This window comes from Carassius carassius, chromosome 14 (assembly GCF_963082965.1).
Source record: "Carassius carassius chromosome 14, fCarCar2.1, whole genome shotgun sequence".
NCBI lineage: Eukaryota > Metazoa > Chordata > Actinopteri > Cypriniformes > Cyprinidae > Carassius > Carassius carassius.
The window spans coordinates 32,093,234-32,116,932 of NC_081768.1; the positions used below are offsets into that span (position 1 = coordinate 32,093,234).

General features: G+C 41.5%; 1 protein-coding gene across 1 annotated transcript in view; it reads left to right on the forward strand.

Moving 5' to 3' along the window:
- The first annotated feature begins 6,004 nt into the window (after positions 1-6,004).
- The window catches only part of LOC132156652 (inactive phospholipase D5), a 61,157-nt gene continuing 43,462 nt past the window's right edge, over positions 6,005-23,699 (forward strand). The window contains exon 1 of the mRNA XM_059565585.1: positions 6,005-6,158. Coding sequence (XP_059421568.1) covers positions 6,153-6,158 — 6 coding nt within the window. The 5' untranslated portion in view covers positions 6,005-6,152. The remainder of the gene's footprint in view (positions 6,159-23,699) is intronic.

A 23,699-nucleotide genomic window follows, 5' to 3' on the forward strand; every position in this document is an offset into this window, starting at 1 on the left:
GAGGACACACACCGTCATCGGAACACACCGAGAGGAGAAACACTACACACAACCCTCGCCGAGAGGACACACCCCGTCACTCGGAACACACCGAGAGGAGAAACACTACACACAACCCTCACTGAGAGAACACACACCGTCACTCGGAACACATTGAGAGGAGAAACACTACACACAACCCTCGCTGAGATAACACACACCGAGAGGAGAAACACTACACACAACCCTCACTGAGATAACACACACTGAGAGGAGAAACACTACACACACAACCCTCGCCGAGAGAACACACTGTCACTCGGAACACACCGAGGGGTGAAACACTACACACGACTCTCACTGAGATAACACACACCGTCACTCAGAACACACCGAGAGGAGAAACACCACACACACAACCCTCGCCGAGAGAACACACACCGTCATTCGGAACAGACCGAGAGGAGAAACACTACACACAACCCTCGCTGAGATAACACACACCGTCACTCGGAACACACCGAGAGGAGAAACACTACACACAACCCTCGCTGAGATAACACACACCGTCACTCGGAACACACCGAGAGGAGAAACACCACACACGACCCTCGCTGAGATAACACACACCGTCACTCGGAACACACCGAGAGGAGAAACACCACACACGACCCTCGCTGAGATAACACACACCGTCACTCGGAACACACCGAGAGGAGAAACACCACACACGACCCTCGCTGAGATAACACACACCGTCACTCGGAACACACCGATAGGAGAAACACCACACACGACCCTCGCCGAGATAACACACACCGTCACTCGGAACACACCGAGAGGAGAAACACTACACACGACCCTCGCCAAGATGACACACACCGTCACTCGGAACACACCGAGAGGAGAAACACTACACACGACCCTCGCCGAGATAACACACACTCACTCGGAACACACCGAGAGGAGAAACACTACACACAACCCTCGCTGAGATAACACACACCGCCACTCGGAACACACCGAGAGGAGAAACACTACACACAACCCTCACCGAGAGAACACACACCGTCACTCGGAACACATTGAGAGGAGAAACACTACACACAACCCTCGCTGAGATAACACACACCGAGAGGAGAAACACTACACACAACCCTCGCTGAGAAAGCACACACTGAGAGGAGAAACACTACACACACAACCCTCGCCGAGAGAACACACCGTCACTCAGAACACACCGAGAGGAGAAACGCTACACACACAACCCTCGCCGAGAGAACACACACCATCATTCGGAACACACCGAGAGGAGAAACACTACACATGACTCTCACTGATATAACACACACCGTCACTAAGAAAACACAGAGAGCACAAACACTACACACGACCCTCGCTGAGATAACACACACCGTCACTCGGAACACACCGAGAAGAGAAACACCACACACGACCCTCGCTGAGATAACACACACCGTCACTCGGAACACACAGAGAGGAGAAACACCACACACACCCCTCGCTGAGATAACACACACCGTCACTCAGAACACACCGAGAGGAGAAACACCACACACGACCCTCGCTGAGATAACACACACAGTCACTCGGAACACACCGAGAGGAGAAACACCACACACAACCCTCGCCGAGAGGACACACACCGTCACTCGGAACACACCGAGAGGAGAAACACTATACACGACCCTCGCCGAGATGACACACACCGTCACTCGGAACACACCGAAAGGAGAAACACTACACACGACCCTCACCGAGAGAACACACGCCATCACTCGGAACACACCGAGAGGAGAAACACTACACACGACTCTCACTGAGATAACACACACCGTCACTCAGAACACACAGAGAGGAGAAACACTACACACGACCCTCACTGAGATAACACACACCGTCACTCGGAACACACCGAGAGGATAAACACTACACACGACCCTCACTGAGATAACACACACCGTCACTCAGAACACACCGAGAGGAGAAACACCACACATGTGTCTGTTATTCTCAATCTCAAAAAAAAAATTCAAATTGTGAATGAAATGCACAGAATGCATCCATGTCATTTCACGTGTAAATGACTAAGTTAGGCCTGACAATTTAACTGACTATCTAACTGACTTACTCTCATGCATTAACAAGTAACGTGTCACCAGACAATTATTATTATGGAACATTCTGTGCATATTGTCATTTGGTGCAATCTTGCTATGTGGTCACTGTCACAAAATAAACTGATACAAAATATGCAAATCACCATGACTGTATATTGTTTGATAGCGCCCAGCGTATTTGACTTTTATTGTGTTTTATTAAACGTTGACTGAACATTCGATTGAAATCAACCACGACCAACGCGAGCAGAGCCTGACGGGGTAAAAACATTGACCTGAGAAAACCATACAAACATGTTAAACCATACATAAAGGTTACCTACCAGATCTTTGTTTGGTGTTTTGTGATGTGTCGTTCTTGAACGATTCGAATCTTGAGTGTGACTAGGGAAGAAGGAGTCGTCTCTATGACGGCGACATCACTTTGATTGTTTTTTGTTTTACAGTGGATTCTAATCTTCAAAAATTACCTTGTTGTATGATTTATGTCTTTTGAGTTTACCCTTCAGATTAGACTATAGAACTGTAGTGTTACTTGTTTAGGATTCAAAATGTTATTTGCTTTTAATTTATGTCATTATGTCCTTTTTGAGCAAGCATCTTATACATATATTAGACCAAATTGTCAAGTCTGCCTAGGAAAAGCAATTATTATACCAGCAAACTCAAAATTGGATTAAAAATTTAACTAGGCTATAAATACTTGGATACTATTATATAGCCTAGTGTTTATTTACTGATAGACGGTCAAAAAGACAAATTAATCAATATTTTATTTATAACAAGGTTTTATTTATTTATAAAATAATAACACACCACAGATCCTACAGGGGCTGTCACGTGATTAAGGAATGATTTGAACCCGAAGACTTGTCAGACAAGAGTTGACTGAAGACCCAGGTAAAGAATTAATTAATCTTTTCTGTATCTTTATAGCATATTAGTTTTGTATTGTTTGTACTGTGATCAACGTTTGCGCAAGTACTAGATGTGTTGGGGAAGTAACACGTAACATTTTAATTACATTTTGCATGACTCGAAAAAAGATTTGTTCATTTTGCTGAATGCAACTCAAAAGTCTGAGTCGGTATAATGATCCGAACTTCCCATCACTAGTGTCTCGACTTCCCAAACTTGATAAAGTAAAAGTCCAAGTCCGCACGAGCGTTGTTGCTCTGACTACGCTGCACTTCTTTGAATCGCGAACTTCTGTAGAGTCTATAGACTGATTGGCCATAAAATAAACCAATCACAAGACATCTTAAAGGGGGGGGGGGTGCACATGGGGTGGCCAATCGAATTTCACCACGTAGACCTGCCCCTGTGGATTTGGTTACAGTTTTTTTCCAGCTGTTTACACACATTTTCAAAACTTTACACACAAAATGCCTCACATATCTTGCTAAATTTAGCACTGCATTCAAAATATCACAAAAACATCTCATAAACAAACATTTGCAAACAGCTTTGGCATAATATTAATTCCTGCTAGACGTTTGTGTGTTACACAGAGAAGTGTGCGTTATGTTTTGTAAAAAGTGTTTTCTGAAATTAAATTGAAAACTGAGTCAAAGGCTGATAATTAGTGTCTGGTTTTGTAGATCTGGTGTTTGACCGACAGCTTTAACTGTGACAAGGAGAGATTCTGTGTGAGAGCAGTTGAAAATAAATGTAATAGTCTTAGCAAATGTGTATTCACAAGCACATATCTGATTTTTTTACAGTTGATTTTAACAAAGACATATGTAAGACATTTAGAAGTGATGAATAGATTTGACTTTAGATTAGAGGATGCAGAAAGCGTTGTAAATGATTTACACATCATCTATAACAGGTGTGCTGACTGGTGAGGTGTTTAACTGAGGTGCACTTCATCACTAGATCCACACAGAACACAAGTCTGTGCTGATGACAGAAAGGGTTTCACACTACTATAAGCCATTTACACATCTTTATCCACTTCAAAATAATACCTGCATGTTTGTGCTTTTAAACACACAAGATTACAAGCTCATCAATAAATGATCATTTATAAATGGTTGTTTATTGAGATAATTAACAAATTTGACTTAAACACTTCAATGATTTATAAGTGATAAATAATGTATCAACTAATAACTAATAAACCTTCTAATGATCTGTTTGTTTTATTTCATGATTTAAACGTTTTTTAAGATAACTTACCACCCATTTGTAAATCGTTAGCATACCATTTATTAATCATTTATTTAGCCTGTGACTGTCTTTATGAATGGCTCACTGAATCATTGGCTCAGTCGATTCCTTCAATAATGAGGATTCATTCAGTAATGATTACAGTACAGGAGCTAAGATTTTCACTGGTGAAACTACACAAAAATAGACAATAATTACATTATTGTGTCTAAAATGTAACACCATTTTAACTTCTTGCTTATTGATTTATTGGCCCTCATATAACACGTAGTGTGGTGCCCCTCGCAAGTTCTACTGATGGGAATGAATCATTTTTTTGTAAAAGTACTTGATGTGTTAATTGTATATCTTAGTGTAAATCCACACATGTTCAAGGCTGTCTCTTGTGAAACACAGAATTGAGCGGCTGTAGCTCTCATGAATACATGTGTCTGTCCATCACTAACCTGAAGTACAGAGCTGCTGTAGTCAGTGTCTGCATCCACACAGTCCTCTCCTCAGCTGGAACAGCACACAGACAGATCTTACAAGCGTCTTACAACATGATCAATGAGAGAAAGTATTAAATCATGCCTCTATTGTTTTTGAAAGCTCTGTCAGCTCCTGATCTTACCTGCAGCACAGAGTTGCTCACAATATACAAGCGCAATAAAGAGCTACTTCAGTCACCATAGAATTAGTTTAATTATTTATTTAGTACTGTTTAATTTGTTTATTTATTTAGTCTCACGAAGTATCTCTTTTGGTGCAGAAACCAAGACAACTGTCTGAATGAATGAATCAACCTGAAGTGGTTTCAGACCTCGTTGTCAGTTGTAACAGTAGATTGTTACTGAGTTTGTCTGTTCTTTCTCTGCTGTTTTACTGTAAAACTTCATTCTGAAGTGGCCGTTTTGAGCCGTGATTGTTTTCAGTCCTTCGTCTCAGTTCATCTGCTGCCACTGACATCTAGTGGCTAGACTGGAAAAGTACCCTATCATGACATGCTAGTTTGATTTAAAAGTATGAATTTGTTTGGATTGTAAGGTTGCCTGTTTTTAAGAAGCTATACTGTAATTCTTCTGACTCACTGGATTGTAAAACAAATCAAAGTTTGCTGGATGTCAGAAGGTGTGGACTGGAGGAATGAGATCTGATTCTGACTGATCTGAGAACTGAGCAGGGAGATGAGGGCATGGCATGCTAAACAACCAGCTGCTGTAGATTAATGTTGTCCTGTATTATGTAAAGCATTCTCTGTATGATTTACCATCTATAAATACCAGCGACTGGCCAATCAGAGATTAATATTCTAACATGAGCTTTTGTCAGGAAATGGATGTGTTCCTGTGTACCATACACTGATTCACAAGCTCGGGAGATGATTGAGACACACCCCAAACAACTTACATTATTAGTCTTTATGAACCAACCAGCCAGAGTTTTATTGCTGTACTTTAAGGTAATTTACAGAACTGTTTTTTTTTTTTAATGTAGATGTGTTTATGTGGATTTATTTCTACACAAATTTTCAATTAACACTGTGGCATTTTTATCAGCTCAGTCTGTGTGCTAATCTGATGCTCTGTGCTTCTGAATGAATGTTTCTTAACTTCTAGTGGGTCTGTGGTTGTAGGAGGAGCCGGAGCACAGCTGGTCTCTCATTGGTTGGACTGGCTGGAGAGGTTGTATCTCACACAGCAGGGATGGAGCGATCAGCCTCATACAGACGGAGAGTAAGGAGCTGCTGGAAAACTGTGCCTTTCTGTCCGAGACATTCACATATCAATAAAGGGCTGTATACCCACGGCTGCGTCAGTGCCAGATCAGAGCCGGAGTTCAGCTTCATACGCTGCACAGAGACACTCAGAGTCCATCATGAAGGTGAGTGTTCATTAATCAAGTGCATGTGGAGGCAGCATCACACATCGCTGCAACGAACTGATGAGGTTTGAATTAAACGTGCATTATGGTGAAGGGTAGTGTGACTGATGGAGTGTTAGTCTGAGACCATGGCTTTCATTCTGCTTAAAGATGAAGATTGAAAACTGTTCCAATACATCAAACCTGGTAGTGAATGCAGGAAGTCTTCTACAGAATCATCTACAGATGCAAGAAGAAGCCCCTTCTGAACATGTAGTTGTAAAACATTGCAGCATTTTGATTTGGGGTCCCTATTGCAATAGAAGTGAACAGGATCATTTCAAATGAGGATGAATGTCAGAGTATGTGCTTGTGTTTATGAGACTGAGGCTTTCAGCTGCATACACACACACACGTTTGTTTTTGTGTAAAGTGTGTTCATCTCATAGGTGTAATGGTTTTTATACTGTACAAACTGTATATTCTATGGCCCTACACCAACCCTACACCTAACCCTAACCCTCACAGGAAACTTTGTGCATTTTTACTTTCTCAAAAAAACTCATTCTGTATGATTTATAAGCGTTTTGAAAAATGGGGACATGGGACATTATGTCCTCATAAGTCACCCTCTCCTTGTAATACCTGTGTCATACCCATGTCATTATACAGAGTTGTGTCCTGATATGTCACAAAAACAAGAGCACACACACACACACACACACACACTCACACACACACACACACACACACACACGCACGCACGCACGCACACACACACACACACACACACACACACACACACACACACTGATCTCGCTCAGGGCAGAACATATCCCTGATTTACTGATCAGATACTACAGTAAATCAGGTTATGCTTAAAAATGACTCTAAATCTCTCAATGATGAGAACAACAGATTAATCATTACATGTTTTCCCAATGGCTGACAACTGTGCTCTTTCTAGTTAGTTGTGGTTTAGCTGACAGTTCAGTTATTTCGTGTTTGGTCCTCCTGGAGTAAGGTTTGTTAGTATCCTGTGACTGCTGGAGTGCAGTTTTGTCATTTAATTGTGCTCAGTGAGGCTGGTCTGTCCGGGGCTCTGCGGAGAGATGCTGTGTAACACTGTATGACCGTACGACTGAAAACAGCCTCGCTGCAATCAAGAAGCATCTCAGCTGCGCAGAAGTGAGGGAACAGTATGTCAAGTGCAATATTGCATTTTTCTGACCTCTGTCTAATTGACAGGTTATATTTTTGAAGATAAAAATGGCATTAGTTCATCTCTTCTCAAATCCGAAAAAAAGAACATAATAATAAAACAGAACCATATTAATTTCGTACCCTTATCAGAATGTTTAATACATATATCTGCTTACCTGTAAATAATGTTAAATGCTACATAGACACATAGTCATTATATTATGGATGATGCTTTGTTTCAGTTCAGCCTTTTCTATTGATTTATAAAGTAAAAATGGCATGTATTCACCATTGTATTTTACAGTGTTTTAAAGCTGTTTAGCAATCTGCTGTAAGTCAGTCTTTTTACCTATAAAATGAAAATGGACACTTCTAGTTATATTTAGTTTATCATTGTAAACGCTGAACTTACAGGTTACAATATGGATAAATTCAGCTTTTATTAAATGTGCAGATCAACGTGGCCATCATCATAAACTCTTCACATTTGGCCAAGTGAAATTTAATGTCACTTGATGTCATGTGCATGTAATGAAATGATGACACAAAGTCCCTCTCTCTGAGTTTTGGTCATTGAAGAGTATGAAACCAGAAAAATGCACTAGAAATTTTAGTCCAAGTCAATATTTTGCAGAATGAGAACATCACCCTTAAATAAACAAAAATACACTCACTGGGCACTTTATTAGGTTTAGATACACCTTGCTAGTACCGAGTTGGACCCCCTTTTTGCCTTCAGAACTGCCTCAACTCTTCATGGCATAGATTCAACAAGGTGTTGGAAACATTCTTCAGAGATTTTGGTCCATATTGACATGATAGCATCACACAGTTGCTGTAGATTTGTCGGCTGCACATCCATGATGTGATTCTCCCGTTCCAGCACATCCCAAAGATGCTCTATTGGATTGAGTTCTGGTCAAGTCAAGTCACCTTTATTTATATAGCACTTTAAACAAAATACATTGCGTCAAAGCAACTGAACAACATTCATTAGGAAAACAGTGTAAAAATGCAAAATGATAGTTAAAGGCAGTTCATCATTGAATTCAGTGATGTCATCTCTGTTCAGTTAAATAGTGTCTGTGCATTTATTTGCAATCAAGTCAACGATATCGCTGTAGATGAAGTGTCCCCAACTAAGCAAGCCAGAGGCGACAGCGGCAAGGAACCGAAACTCCATCGGTGACAGAATGGAGAAAAAAACCTTGGGAGAAACCAGGCTCAGTTGGGGGGGCAGTTCTCCTCTGACCAGATGAAACCAGTAGTTCAATTCCAGGCTGCAGCAAAGTCAGATTGTGTCAGATTGTGTCAGATTCTGGTGACTGTGGAAGCCATTTGAGTAACGACCTTCATTGCTTTCAGTGGGAAACTTTTGGCATCAGAATTTCGACGCGAGGACATGAGATGTTTATCGCTATGAAATCAAGTTCAAGAAGTCTCATTCAACACACATCGCGATACTTGCCACCAGTTTACAAGTGGCACAGGTTGGGTGAGTAGTCGTAAATACACTCTTTTAATGCCTTTTATAAAATGTATTCTGTCTTCTTTATTAATCAGATTAGCGCCATATGTTTAATCGCTGTATTATATCGGTCATCCGCGGCTGTCTGGAAGTTTCATTGCGTTTAAATAAATGAACACAGCTGCTAATTAGTGTGATTAAACTCTATCGGTCACGTGACGTGCCATAGACCTTCGATCGGTTTTATATTAACCCTTGTGCGTTGTTGGGGACGTTTTCGTCCAATAGGGGGTAAAGTTGAGTCTTATTTTGGCCACAACTTTCTCTGTGTTTGAGCTAATGGAATGATTTTTGGTGACAAATCTTATTTTGACCCATATTTTGGGAAAATGCTTTGAAATTTTTCAAAAACTCAGCGGTACACTGTGGGCAAATTCACTACCCTTTTGGGATGTTCGTGGATGAAAACATCCACTAAATTAAACTGCTGTAAAGATGTATCAGATAAATATTTTTTTCAATTTTTTTTGCATAAATCTATTAATCTTCAGTCCTGTTCAAAACTACCAAATTTTTTAAAAAATTCCAAGATTTTAACTTTTTAATTACCAAGTTCATAAATGATGTCACTGATTTGGGAAAAAAACACAAAATTACATATTTTCAATATAAAAAGTGATTGTGGACTGGATTTTTTTTAACCTTTTATCACAGTCTTGGGCATGTCAAAGATTAGTAGCAACATTGGCTTTGATGCATTGTTAGTTTTTGTGCAGCATTAGATTTAAATTTTTTCTCCCTAATTTGTTGTTGGTGGCTGTTTTTGCCCCATTGACTTCCATTATAACAACATTTTTTGATTGCAAAGCCATGACACCAAGCATTCTTGATTGTCTGTGGTTTTCACTTTTGGGAAGAGGTAAAAAATATTAATTTTTACAGTTGATCACTAGGTGGGACCATTAACCGTTTATATAGGCCTGTGCAAAAAAAGGCTTGGTTTCTGGCTTGTATATGGAGTTATATGGAGTATAACAGCAAATTATAGTGTTTGTGTGTGTGTGAGATTCTTGATTGTTGGTGGTTTTCCCTGTTGGGAAGAGGTAACATTTGTTATTTTTTACAGTTGATCACTAGGTGGGACCATTAACCATATAGATAGGCCTGTGGAAAAAAAGGCTTAGTTTCTGGCTTGTATGGAGTTATATGGAGTATAATAGCAAATTATAGTGTGTGTGTGTGATAGAGAGAGAGAGAGAGAAAGAGAGGATGTGAGAGGGACCTTTGTGCACTTACCTTGATGTACAGTATCTGAAAAAATCAAAATATGCACCTCATGCTCTCAGAACTACATGGAGTAAACAATACAAAAAGAAGTGTGTTTATGCACCTGCTTCCTTTTGATGGTGAAAAGTACAGATGGCCTATATGTGAAATGCTCCTCTTTTCTTGATGGTAAAGCCAGTTTAAAACCTTAAAATCCTGTAAAAAAATCTACTTCGCATGAAATTTATGAACATAATGTATTATGAACCAAAATGCAATACCAACTTCAAATAAGCTGCAGCTCGCTGGAGGGGTCACGCTACATAATCATTTCTAAAACTTTGGTACAAGTCAAGCCCTTTCTCGTGTTGCTTGCTGCGCTTCTCACCATTAAATATCCAGCACGATGGCATGCAAGTGTTTAAATCCACGTACTTTGCTTTTGTTTAGTCTATTCGCTTGTTAAGTCTGACGTCACGTAGCAGCGCTTCCATGTCCAAACGCTCTATCAGTTACCACGAGAAAACAACAAAAGGTGCTAATATAAACTCACAATGTGATAGAATACTAGCGAAAAAGTTAAAATATTAACCTTTAACTCCATACCGAAGTACCAGATAGCCAGACAATGAAAATATAAATATAAAAAAACATATAAAAATTATTTGTGTTTGGGACGCTGTGAGCATGGAGACTGTAGTGTATATCGTAAGTTTGAAAGTGTTTAACTTAAATTATCAATATGAATAAACAGTGGCCATAAACGGCTGCTGAGGTCATATTCTCAAGTGAAGTGAGTTGAGGCCTGGACCTGGAAACAGTGCTTCTTACGTCATCACTTAACAACCGAATACTTTCACCACCATTAAAAGGCAGCAGGTGCAAAAATACACTTTTGTTTACTCCATATAGTTCTAAGAGCTGAGGTGTACATTGTGATTTTCTGAAATACATTAAGGTAAGTGCGCAAAGGTCTCGCTCACACACACTCTCTCTCTCTTTCTCACACACACACATACACACTCAATATAATATGCTGTTATGCTCCATATAGCTTCATATACAAATCAGAAACTAAGCTTTTTTTTGCACAGGCCAATCTAAATGGTTAATGGTCCCACCTAGTGATCAACTTTAAAAATAACTAATGTTACCTCTTCCCAACAGGAAAACCACCAACAATCAAGAATCTCACACACACACAAACACTGTAATTTGCTGTTATACTCCATATAACTCCATATACAAGCCAGAAACTAAGCTTTTTTTTTTGCACAGGCCTATCTAAAGGGTTAATAGTCCCACCTAGTGATCAACTGTAAAATAAACAAATTTGACCTCTTTCCAAAAGTGAAAACCACAAACAATCAAGAATGCATGATTACATGGTGTCATGGCTTTGCAATCAAAAAATGTTGTTATAATGGAAGTCAATGGGGCAAAAACAGCCACCAACAACAAATTAGGGAGAAAAAAAATAAATCTAATGTTGCACAAAAACTAATCTTTGACATGCCCAAGACGGTTACAAAAAGTTAAAAACAAATCCAGCCACAATTACTTTTATATTGAAAATAAGTAATTTTGTGTGTTTTTTTTCCCCAAATCAGTGACATCATTTATGAACTTGGCAATTAAAGTTAAAATCTTGGATTTTGGTAGTTTTGATCAGGACTGAGGTTGATTAACAGATTTATGCAAAGAAAATTGAAAACAAATATGAATCTGATACATTTTTACAGCAGTTTAATTGAGTGGATGTTTTCATCCCAAACAACTCGAAAGGGTAGTGAATTTGAACAATCCACAAGGGTTAATTTCAGGTTCAATGATGTAAGTTGTATTTGTAGTAAAATATTAGTAATCACGAGACTTACAATAGTAATAAATCAAATTTGAAGTTAAAACACAGCAAACGGGACATTTACCATGTTTTTACCACATTAACTGTAGTTTTACTATGGTATATTAATAATCAATACAACAATACAATAATCACCAAACCAGCTATGTTTGTATCACTGTAATGTTAGTGTTTTTATGTGCTTTTATATGACAGATATCACAGTAATAATATGTTCTGTACCATGCTTTTAATACCTTTTAATGTAAATCCAAAATAAATAATGAAAAAAATGTATTTTTCCATCTTGCAGTTCATTCATATCAGTTTATATCTAAATAGTTTGCTCACAGATCATTATTAACATTCTGTATATAATTCAATTTTATTTTCTCTCCCTTTTTTATTATTTTTAGCTGAAAAGACGTAAAGGCAGTCAGCCCAGTGGTGTTTGTGGAGAGGTATTCCTTCAGAAATGGAGAAAACTGAAAGCTGCAGAGGCAGACATTTGCAGCAGTAAGTCTATGATAGTTTGTCCCTTTTATCAAACATTCCTGCTGTTATAATTTGTACAGCATTTGTTGTTTCTTAAACTGTTGCACTGTCCAAATACCCACACTTGCCATCTTTGCACTTGACCACTTGATTACTTATTTGACGTCTTTCCTGTATTTGGCCTAGTGTTCGAGTGAGCATGATGACCATAAGTGTGTGTCGAACTTTCATGACCTGATGACTGTGTTTCCCAATCCTGATCCTGGAGATCCCCAGCACTTCACGGTTTTGGAGTCTCTCTTATCTGACAAATACACTTTTGAGGTCTTGGAGTCTTCACTGATGAGCTGATGAGTTGAATCAGGTGTGTTTTAATAGGGAGACATCTCAAATGTGCAGTGTTGGGGTTCTCCAGGACCACTATTGGGAGCCACTGCCTTATGGGACACACTTATGTGTTTACAGAGATTTTTAATATCTAATTATCAATATTTCTCATACTGTACATTGGACAGCTTTCCGTGACCTCTTGTGAGATCTCATCAAAAAGTCTGACGACTTATACCAAAACATGATGTATGATGGGATGCACTAAGCGTTGTATAGTGCTCCGGAGCGGTATTGGAGAGGTTTAGTGTGTGTTAAGGACGCTGTGTTTTGGCATTATTAAGACCGGGGACAGTCTTGTGCACACACTGTCACGTACACACACTCTCAAGTGGCCAAGACTGCAAGTGTGGGTATCTGGACAGGGTCAAAGTCTTAAAAATGAACCCTAAACGCACATCACAGTCTTAATAATCCAGTTTAACACTTGTATGATATTGTCTCATCTGACACTATCAAAAGAATTCATATGACTATAGCTTGCTATTAATTACTTGCTTTCAATAATGGATGCATTTAACATTTAATTATACAGCATCTTTACAGAGGCTGCTTTTATGGTCTAAACAAAACCCAATGTAATGTACAAGTTGCACGTAATTAATAATATTTCCTTCCTTTCTGTCTTACAGGATTGTTTGCAGATAATGCAACTAAATTGGTTTAGTTGATATAAACACCAATTGACATTATTTCATTGTTTCATAAATGTTGTGTTATAAATTATGGATTGATAGTTGATTGGTTTGAAGCCAGGCCTTACACTGCACAGACTATTCATTATGAGCTTATAATTAAAACAAAGTTACATCTTCTGCAAAAATCAAACCACTGCAAAGTCTAATCACTGATCCAGGAACCATTTCTGTGTGGGGGGGGGATAAAGAGTTAACGAGGTGAGTCCTTGTGCATGATGAAGAACTACAGTGTTATCTGCAAACAATCCTGTAAGACAGAAAGGAAGGAAATATTATTAATTACATGCAACGTGTACATTACATTGGGTTTTATTTAGACCATAAAAGCAGCCTCTGTAAAGATGCTGTTGTCACGGTTCATGAATTCACTGTTTTCTTCATGTCTCGTGTATTTGTTGTTCTGTGTGTGTGTGGGTGTGTGTGAGTGGGCGTGACCACTCGTTCCTGCTGATCAGCACGCCATCTGATCTCATTCCCCGCATCAGCTGCTGCCAATTCACTCACCATCGCACTCTCCTCTCTTTTTCAGATCGTTGTTTGGTGTCCTCAGTTTGTGTCATTGTGTGCCATTTCCAGTCCTGTTCCTGATTCGAGTTTCCTGTTCGGTGTCTTTGTGGTGTTCGTCTAATCTCGTCTGGATGTTCACTGTTACTGGATTCACCGTCACCTGTCTTCACCAGCACGCTGACCATCTAGTCCCTGCGCCACCAGCCCACCCGAGTTCCTGTACTTCTTTGTGTCTTTTGACCCTCAATAAAGAGTTACTTGCATCATTGCTTCCGCTTCATGTATTATGACAGAACGATCTGACCAAGCGATGGATGCAGCAAGCGTATCCTCTTCTCCTCTGGAAGAATTCATCAAGTCCAGTATTTGATGGATGGATGCCCAGGAGAGGAACATGACTGAGTCGGGTCGGGCTATTCAAGCTCTTGTGGCGCAGGTGTCCGAGCTCACCCAGCAATTGCAACATCTACGAGCTCCCACTGCGCCACCCACACCGGCCGCTCCCACCCGTACCACCACAGAGCATCTCCCAGTCAGAGCCCCGCCTACCTGTTCCCGAGTTATACAACGGTGAGCCAAACTATTGCAGAGCATTCCTAACACGCTGTTCAATGCATTTTTCTCTGCAGCCCAGGACCTTTGCCACTGAACAGAGCAAGGTGGCATTTGTGCTCACGCTACTGACTGGGAGGGCAGCGCTATGGGGGACGGCGGTGTGGGAGAACCAAGATCCATGCTTTGCCTCGTTCCAGACACTCGCTGCCGAAATGAGGATGGTATTCGACCGCGCGGTCGCGGGAAGAGAAGCGGCACGGATCCTCGCGGACTCCAAGCAAGGCGGAAGATCTGTATCTGATTACGCTATCGAGTTCCGGACTTTGGCGGCAGAGTGTCAGAGGAACGATGAGGCGCAGTGGGATATGTTCCTGCATGGGCTGGCTGACCGCGTCCTGAGAGAGATTTATGCTCTGGACTTACCTACTACACTCAATGGGTTGATTGAACTGGCGCTTGTGGCTTGCCATCCAGGACTCAGTTGCACTACATCTTTAGTCAAGCAACAATTTTGGTGGCCACGTATGGCTCGCGACGTTCACAGTTTTGTTTTGGCTTGCTCAGTTTGTGCCACTGGGAAGACTTCCAATTGACCCCCAGGTGGGCTCCTTCAACCGCTGCCGATCCCTTTGAGACCCTGGTCCCATATCGCACTAGATTTTGTCACTGCCCTCCCACCCTCTCAGGGTAGCACGGTAGTTTTGACCATGGTGGACCGGTTCTCGAAGGCGGTCCATTTCATTCCCTTGCCCAAATTAACCTCAGCCAAGGAGACAGCGTTAACAGTCGTTAACCACGTCTTTCGGTTACATGGCCTCCCGACGATCATGGTTTCCGACAGAGGACCTCAATTTGTGTCCAAATTTTGGCAAGAGTTTTGTAGATTACTGGGTGCGACTGTTAGTCTGTCCTCAGGGTTTCATCCCCAGAGCAATGGCCAAACTAAGAGAGCCAACCAGGATATGGAGAGAACGTTGCGATGTCTGGTCTCCAAGAATCCTTCCTCATGGAGCCAACAACTGTCAATGGTGGAGTACGCCCACAATTCGTTACCAGTATCATCTACGAATCTCCATTTGAGTGTAGTCTAGGTTACCAGCCACCAATTTTTCCTGGTCTGGAATCTGAAGTCGCGGTTCCCTCTGCTCACGCCTTCGTCCAGAGGTGTCATCGCACTTGGACTAGAGCCCGCAAGACTCTACTCCAAGCGGGAGCGCGCACCAAGGCCAAAGCCGATCGCCACCGGTCTAAGCCTCCCGTATACGTCGTTGGTCAAAAAGTGTGGCTTTCTACCAAGAACATTCCTCTTTGTTCCGTCTCTAAAAAACGTGCTCCCAAATTACCGGCACCTTCACTGTCACCAAGATCATTAGCCCGGTGGCAGTCCGCCTCAAACTCCCTCCAGTGTACAGGAGGATTCATTCCGCCTTCCATGTTTCCAAAATAAAACCTGTGTTTCATTATCGTATTAATCCGCCTGTCCCGGCAACCAACACCCCCCCCCCCCCCCCCCCCCCCCGCCCGACTCGTAGAAGGGGAACCTACATATTCGGTTAATCGTATTCTGGACTCAAGGCGGAGGGGAGGCGGATTCCAGTACTTGGTGGACTGGGAAGGTTACGATCCAGAGGAGAGAAGTTGGGTTCCTGCTAGAGACATCCTGGATCACTCCCTTATTGATGATTACAATCGACAGGTAAGGGAGTCTGGGGACGCCAGGAGGCATTCCTAGGAGAGGGGGTACTGTCACGGTTCATGAATTCACTGTTTTTTTTCGTGTCTTGTGTATTTGTTGTTCTGTGTGTGTGTGGGTGTGTGCGAGTGGGCATGACCGCTCATTCCTGCTGATCAGCACGCCAGCTGATCTCATTCCCCGCATCAGCTGCTGCCAATTCACTCACCTATAAAGACTCATCGCACTCTCCTCTCTTTGTCATATCGTTGTTTGGGGTCCTCAGAGTGTGTCATCGTGTGCCGTTTCCAGTCCTGTTGCTGATTCGAGTTTCCTGTTCGGTGTCTTCGTGGTGTTCGTCTAATCTCGTCTGGATGTTCACTGTTACTGGATTCACCTTTTGACCCTCAATAAAGAGTTACTTGCATCATTGTTTCCGCTTCATGTATTATGACAGCTGTATAATTAAATGTTAAATGCATCCATTATTAAAAGCAAGTAATTAATAGCAAGCTATAGTCATTTGAATACTTTTGATAGTGTCAGATGAGACAGTCCTGGGGCTTGTACAATATCATACAATAGGGGTGTAACGGTACGTGTATTCGTACTGGACCGTTTCGGTACAGGGCTTTCGGTACGGTGCACGTGTGTACCGAATGCAATATTTTGTACACGGAACGTAGGTACATTTTCGTGTTTCCAAACGAACATAATAAGTGGCGGAAGTCTCCGCGTTCAGCGCAAATCCCGTCCTGCAGCTGATTCTAAGGCCGGTGACACACTGGCTGCGTGGCGTGATCGACGAGCGTGGCGTTTCTGCTTTGTGTCAGTTGCGTGATGGCTGCCTCGCGTTTTCTGTGTCTTTACACACCAGAATCGTGCCTGAAGCGGCTCTGGCACACTGCTGCTACTGTAGTTGACATAGAGGGAGACCGCCGACAGACCAGGATCTTGTCTTCACGATAACAATATCTACATTTCATGTTGAGCGTAAATATAAAGCCTAGGCAAAATAGGCTACGTTCACACTGCAGGCTGAAACCACCCAATTCCGATTTTTTTGCCCCTATGCGACCTGTATCTGATCTTTTCATGACAGTCTGAACGACACAGATCCGATCTTTTCAAATGTGACCCAGGCCACTTGGGTATGTGGTCCTGAATCCGATACGTATCCGATCTTTTGAAATGCGACCTCCGTCTGAACGGCCAGGCCACATGTATCTGACCCGTACGTCATTGATACGCTACAAACGTCATACGTCTGCGTTGAAGTAGGCGGGAACGAGAAGATAAACTGATGAATTATGTATTAGTGAAGCCACTCACATCAGTATCCCACCACTCCTGGCTGCGACTCCACACCCACATGTTTCTCTGTACCGACGTTACTAACACTGCTCCACAAAACGCCATGGCCAAAAACCTTGCTCTCCTCCTTCTTTTTAATTTTCTTCTTAAAACGAGAAGATTGTAATTGTGCTGGCTCTGTTGGGAAAATAACTTTATTGTTGACTACACTGTTGTTGACATCCATGTTTAACGTTAGCTACTTCCGCAAACAACGAGTGACGTCGTTGAGCGTTGAGTACTCTTCTGCGCATGCGGGTCACTTCTGGGTCATTTCACGTTCACACAGGAGATCACAAAAGATCGCATTTAATTGGAAATGTGAACGGCCTTGCAAAAAAATCCTATTTTTTCAAAAAATTGGAATTGAGCATTAAGCCCTGCAGTGTGAACGTAGCCATAGACTATGTTTGACAGGTGCAATATGCCAGTGTGTCACAGACCTTTGCTCTTAATTGCGATCGGTCCAACGCAATAATGAAATCTGAGCAGGTCGAAAAACTTAAACTGTTGATGCTGGAAAAGTGATATATATTTTTTAAATATGAGCAGGCATACAAGCTGGGATTGGTAATGCTGCACTGTAATCATAGTTATTTATTTATATTTTTCATTATATTTTATTATATGATATTGGTTTGAGACTGAGAGTATTTTATTTAGTGGAGAACTTTGCAGCAGTATTTTATTTCTTATTCTTTTTTTATTTTATATATATTTTATTAAAAAGTATTTTTTAAAAAGTGTAAACAAATTGTAAAAAAAAGTTTATAGTAATAAACAACCTGCAGTTTAATGTTTGCATTTCTTTCCCTTACTGTACCGAAAATGAACCGAACCGTGACTTTAAAACCGAGGTACGTACCGAACCGTGATTTTTGCGTACCGTTACACCCCTATCATAGAAGTGTTAAACTGAATAATTAAGATTGTGATGTGTGACTGTGTTTAGGGTTAATTTTTAAGACTTTGACCCTGTCCAGATACCCACACTTGCAGTCTTGGCCACTTGAGAGTGTGTGTACGTGACAGTGTGTGCACAAGACTGTCCCTGGTCTTAATAATGCCAAAGCGCAGCGTCCTTGACACACACTAAACCTCTCCAATACTGCTCCGGAGCTCTATACAACACTTAGTGTATCCCATCATACATCATGTTTTCGTATAAGTCTTCAGACTTTTTGATGAGATCTCACAAGAGGTCAAGGAAAGCTGTCCAATGTACAGTATGTGAAATATTGATAATTAGATATTAAAAATCTCTGTAAACACATAAGTGTGTCCCATAAGGCAGTGGCTCCCAATAGTGGTCCTGGAGAACCCCAACACTGCACATTTGAGATGTCTCCCTATTCAAACACACCTGATTCAACTCATCAGCTCATCAGTGAAGACTCCAAGACCTCAAAAGTGTATTTGTCAGATAAGAGAGACACCAAAACCGTGAAGTGCTGGGGATCTCCAGGACCAGGATTGGGAAACACAGTCATCAGGTCATGAAAAGTTCGACACACACTTATGGTCATCATGCTCACTCGAACACTAGGCCAAATACAGGATAGATGTCAAATAAGTAATCAAGTGGTCAAGTGCAAAGATGGCAAGTGTGGGTATTTGGACAGTGCAACAGTTTAAGAAACAACAAATGCTGTACAAATTATAACAGCAGGAACGTTTGATAAAAGGGACAAACTATCACAGACTTACTGCTGCAAATGTCTGCCTCCGCAGCCTTCAGTTTTCTCCACTTCTGAAGGAATACCTCTCCACAAACACCACTGGGCTGACTGCCTTTACGTCTTTTCAGCTAAAAATAAAAATAATAAAAAAGGGAGAGAAAATAAAATTGACTTATATACAGAATGTTAATAATGATCTGTGAGCAAAATATTTAGATATAAACTGATATGAATGAACTGCAAGATGGAAAAATACATTTTTTTTTATTATTTATTTTTAATTTGTTTTATTTTTTTTGGATTTACATTAAAAGGTATTAAAAGCATGGTACAGAACATATGATTACTGTGATATCTGTCATATAAAAGCACATAAAAACACTAACATTACAGTGATAAAAACATAGCTGGTTTGGTGATTATTGTATTGTTGTATTGATTATTAATATACCATACTAAAACTACAGTTACTGTGGTAAAAACATGGTAAATGTCCTGTATACTGTGTTTTAACTTCAAATTTCATTTATTACTATTGTAAGTCTCGTGATTACCATGATTTTACTACAAATACAACTTACATCATTGAACCTGAAATTAATATAAAACAGATTGAAGGTCTATGGCACGTCACGTGACCGATAGAGTTTAATCACACTAATTAGCAGCTGTGTTCATTTATTTAAACGCAATGAAACTCAAAGACAGCCGCGGATGACCGATATAATACAGCGATTAAACATATGGCGCTAATCTGATTAATAAAGAAGACAGAATACATTTTATAAAAGGCATTAAAAGAGCGTATTTATGACTACTCACCCAACCTGTGCCACTTGTAAACTGGTGGCAAGTATCGCGATGTGTGCTGAATGAGACTTCTTGAACTTGATTTCATAGCGGTAAACATCTCATGTCCTCGCGTCGAAATTCTGACGCCAAATTCTGACGCGAAGAGGCACATTTGGCGTCATAAAAGTGACGCTAGGGGCGCTTGACCATGCTTCGGTTTTTGACGCCTTTGGAGTGAGAATGGGTTGGTGTTTTGTGTGTGTTGATGTGTTTTCTGTCTCCATTCTTCAGGTGTCCCGTGTCTTGAGGTTGACGAGGTAAGAATCCTGCAGCTGAAACTGATCAGTGGCAATTAGTGGAGATTTATAAGTTGAGCCAGTGAAGTGCTCTCGGGTGTGCTTTTCCCTGGGCAGCTCGTGTCAGACTGTGTGAATTTCTGTGTGAATTACTATGTGGACTTCTGTGTGAATTACTGTGTGGTTTATAGTGTGAACTGCTGGGTGCTGGTCTTAGTTTCTCCCTGTACCGTCTGACAAGGGACTCTGTGGAGGCAGCTGTTGGACCAGGGTTTCCAACCATCTGGAAGTTGGCGTGGTGAGTGGCAGGCAATCTCCGCGTACGTTTCAGTAATCCGGTGGGAGCTGTGAAGACTGTCTATTGTGTTGTATGTTTTGTTTTTGTAGTTTACTTTACGTGGGGATGAAGTAAATGAATACATGAACTTGACACATGTTTTGAGGCATCCTTGGTTTTTCCAACCTGGGTATATATGTTTGTTAGTCCCACACACCTGGATAAAACTGGGGACTTAACAGTAGTCATTAAGGGATGGACATGGTCAACAACAATAGTCAGGTATGCTGTGGTGTTTACACAGTGCTCAATTGGAACTAAGGGGCCCAAAGTGTGCCAAGCAAATATACTACACCATTACTACACCAATACACCATTACTCTACCACCACCAGCCTGAACTGTTGAGACAAGGCAGGATGGATCCATGCTTTCATGTTCTTAATGCCAAGTTCTGACCCTACCATCTGAATGTTGCAGAGGGATCTTACCTGGGACTTCGTGCTGAGTTTTGGGGAGGACTGGACTGCTTAAACCTTCTTTTCCTGGATCCTGACGAGGCCTCGTCTGACCTGGAAGCCCAGGTACTTGGCTTCAAATAGGCCCAGGTGACATTTGCGGGGATTGGCGGTGAGCCCAGCCCTATACAGCTCAAGGTGGTCTTCCCAACACTCCGAGTGGATCACCACGTCATCAAGATAAGCCGCTGCATAGGACTGGTGGGGCCGCAGCAAGATGTCCATCATGCGCTGGAACGTAGCGGGAGCCCCGTGCAGCCCGAAGTGAAGGGTCTGATATTGCCAGTGTCCATTGGGGGTGCTAAAAGCCATTTTAGGTTTGGCAGTCTCGGAGAGGGGCACCTGCCAGTACCCTTCCATTAGGTCGAGGGTGGAGATGTACCGGGCCCTTCCCAGGCGATCCAGAAGCTCATCCACCCGGGGCATTGGATAGCCGTCAAACTCTGAGACATCGTTGAGGTGGTGGAAGTCATTGCAGAAGCGGAGGATGCCATCAGGTTTTGGTACCATTATGATAGGGCTGGACCAAGGGCTGTTGAATGGTTCAATCACCCCAAACTTCAGCATTTGTTGGATTTCCTTTCCATTCTGACATTCCTTACACTGTTTCAGTTACTTCTCATCCATCCAAGATTCCTTTTAGCACTCCAGGAAAGATGATCACAAAAGGTATTTTTGTTGTTGTTTTTGTTTGTTTGTTTGTTTGTTTTTTCATATTTTTATTAATTTGAAAAAGTACAGTATGTTTATCCTTACATTAGTTGCAAATTTGTGCATTGATTGTAGTCACCCCAGATCTGTTTGGCCCCGCAGGTAATTAATAAACACCCATCATACTAAAAAAAAAAAAACAATGATTGGAATAAGAATAAAATTAATAAAGATTAAAATATGAAATATAAAATAAAACATTAAAAATTTGGCAAAACAAATGAAATATACAGAGGTTTTATAAGTCTTTACAAAAAAGGCCAGACTAAAAGGATATGGTTTTAATTTAGATTTAAAACTATTAATGTTTTTAGCTTATATTATGTTCTCTTGAAGGTTATTCCAGAGGTGAGGAACATAACGGCTAAAAGCAGCAGCACTAAATTTTTTAGTTCTACTATGAGGTAGTTAGAAGAAAAGAATCACAGGATCTAAGAGTCATTCTATGTTAATATTGTCACACTACAAGCCAGAGAAACAAAGTTTGGATGCAAACAGGAGCACTCAGCTCTGGGTAGTTGGTTCATCCTTAGAAGGTATCCAGGGAGGATGAGAACAGGATCGTCGGACAATACGATCGATGGCACTTTTAGGGGCAAGTAAACAACAGGTCAGTAATAGGTAGAAGTCAGGCTTAGTTCAAGCAAGCGAACTGTAGACCGGACAGTGAGCCAGTGAGAGGAGTGCAGGGATATAGTGCTCTTGATGAGTCTCTGCAGGTGTGGGTGATCAGTACTCTGGTGATTGCAATCTGGTGCGTGTCATGGCTGGTGACTAAGGTGACTGTGAAGGCAGAGACTCCCTGAAATTACCCACTCCTCCAGGGGCAGCCCCTGACTCCCTCATGCGGCGACTAGGGTGGCCTCGACCTCAGGGATGGGACAATCAAGGACATGTGCAATGGAACTCCTACAGCAACGATGGATCTAGTATATCGTCCCGGGCCACCCAGGACCTCTCCTCCAGTTCATATCCTTCCCAGTCAGATATTCCTAGATCCTAGATATTCCAGTCGGCTACCCCGTTGCAAGAAGGTCCCTGACCTGGTAATCTGAGGGCTGGTCCAGGATTTCTGGTGAGGTGCTTCCAGCTCGGTGGGTCCTTTTGTGGAAGAAGAACAAGGTTTAAAGTGGGAAACATGGAATGCAGGGTGAATTCAATACCTGGGTGGAAGTTGGAGAAGGTAGGTGACTTCATTAATGTGCCTCTGTATGGGAAAATGGACCAATGTAGCGGGCACTCAGTTTCTTACAGGGCAGGTGGAAGCGAAGATCCCGGGTGGACAGCCAGACCCTTCTCTCCAGCTCGGAAGAAGGCTTTCCATACATGGGAGATGACCTGGAGACCCCGTACTGAGACCACATCTTCAGGGATGCCGGAAAATGAAGCAAGTAGAGTGCTGAAGTCAGCAGCCTGTGGTTTATCTAGGTGGATGTTGAAGTCGCAGAGTCGTCCTCAGGGAAGTTTGAGAGTAACACATCCAATTAATCTAGGTATACAGATAAATAACTACAAAATTAATTGTTAACAGGGTGGATAATAGTAATTGCATGTGATTCAAATGAACTGTTGCCAGTAAGAGATGGTAGACTTTAAAGTTTCCATTCTTTGGAAATAAGTAGACCCGTCCTTCCTAGAGTTGATGGTCTTTACACTCGTTGGTCTTCACATGAGGGCAGTGGTATACTGAGCAAATATATAGTTCCCTGATTTCACGTAATTGAATTCAGCTGGCCACGTCTTACTACTACCACTGAAACTGCAAAGCCACGCAATACACACAAAAATAAATGCGACTTGAACACACATGTACCACGGTAAAAACATTAAGCAAAACAATGTC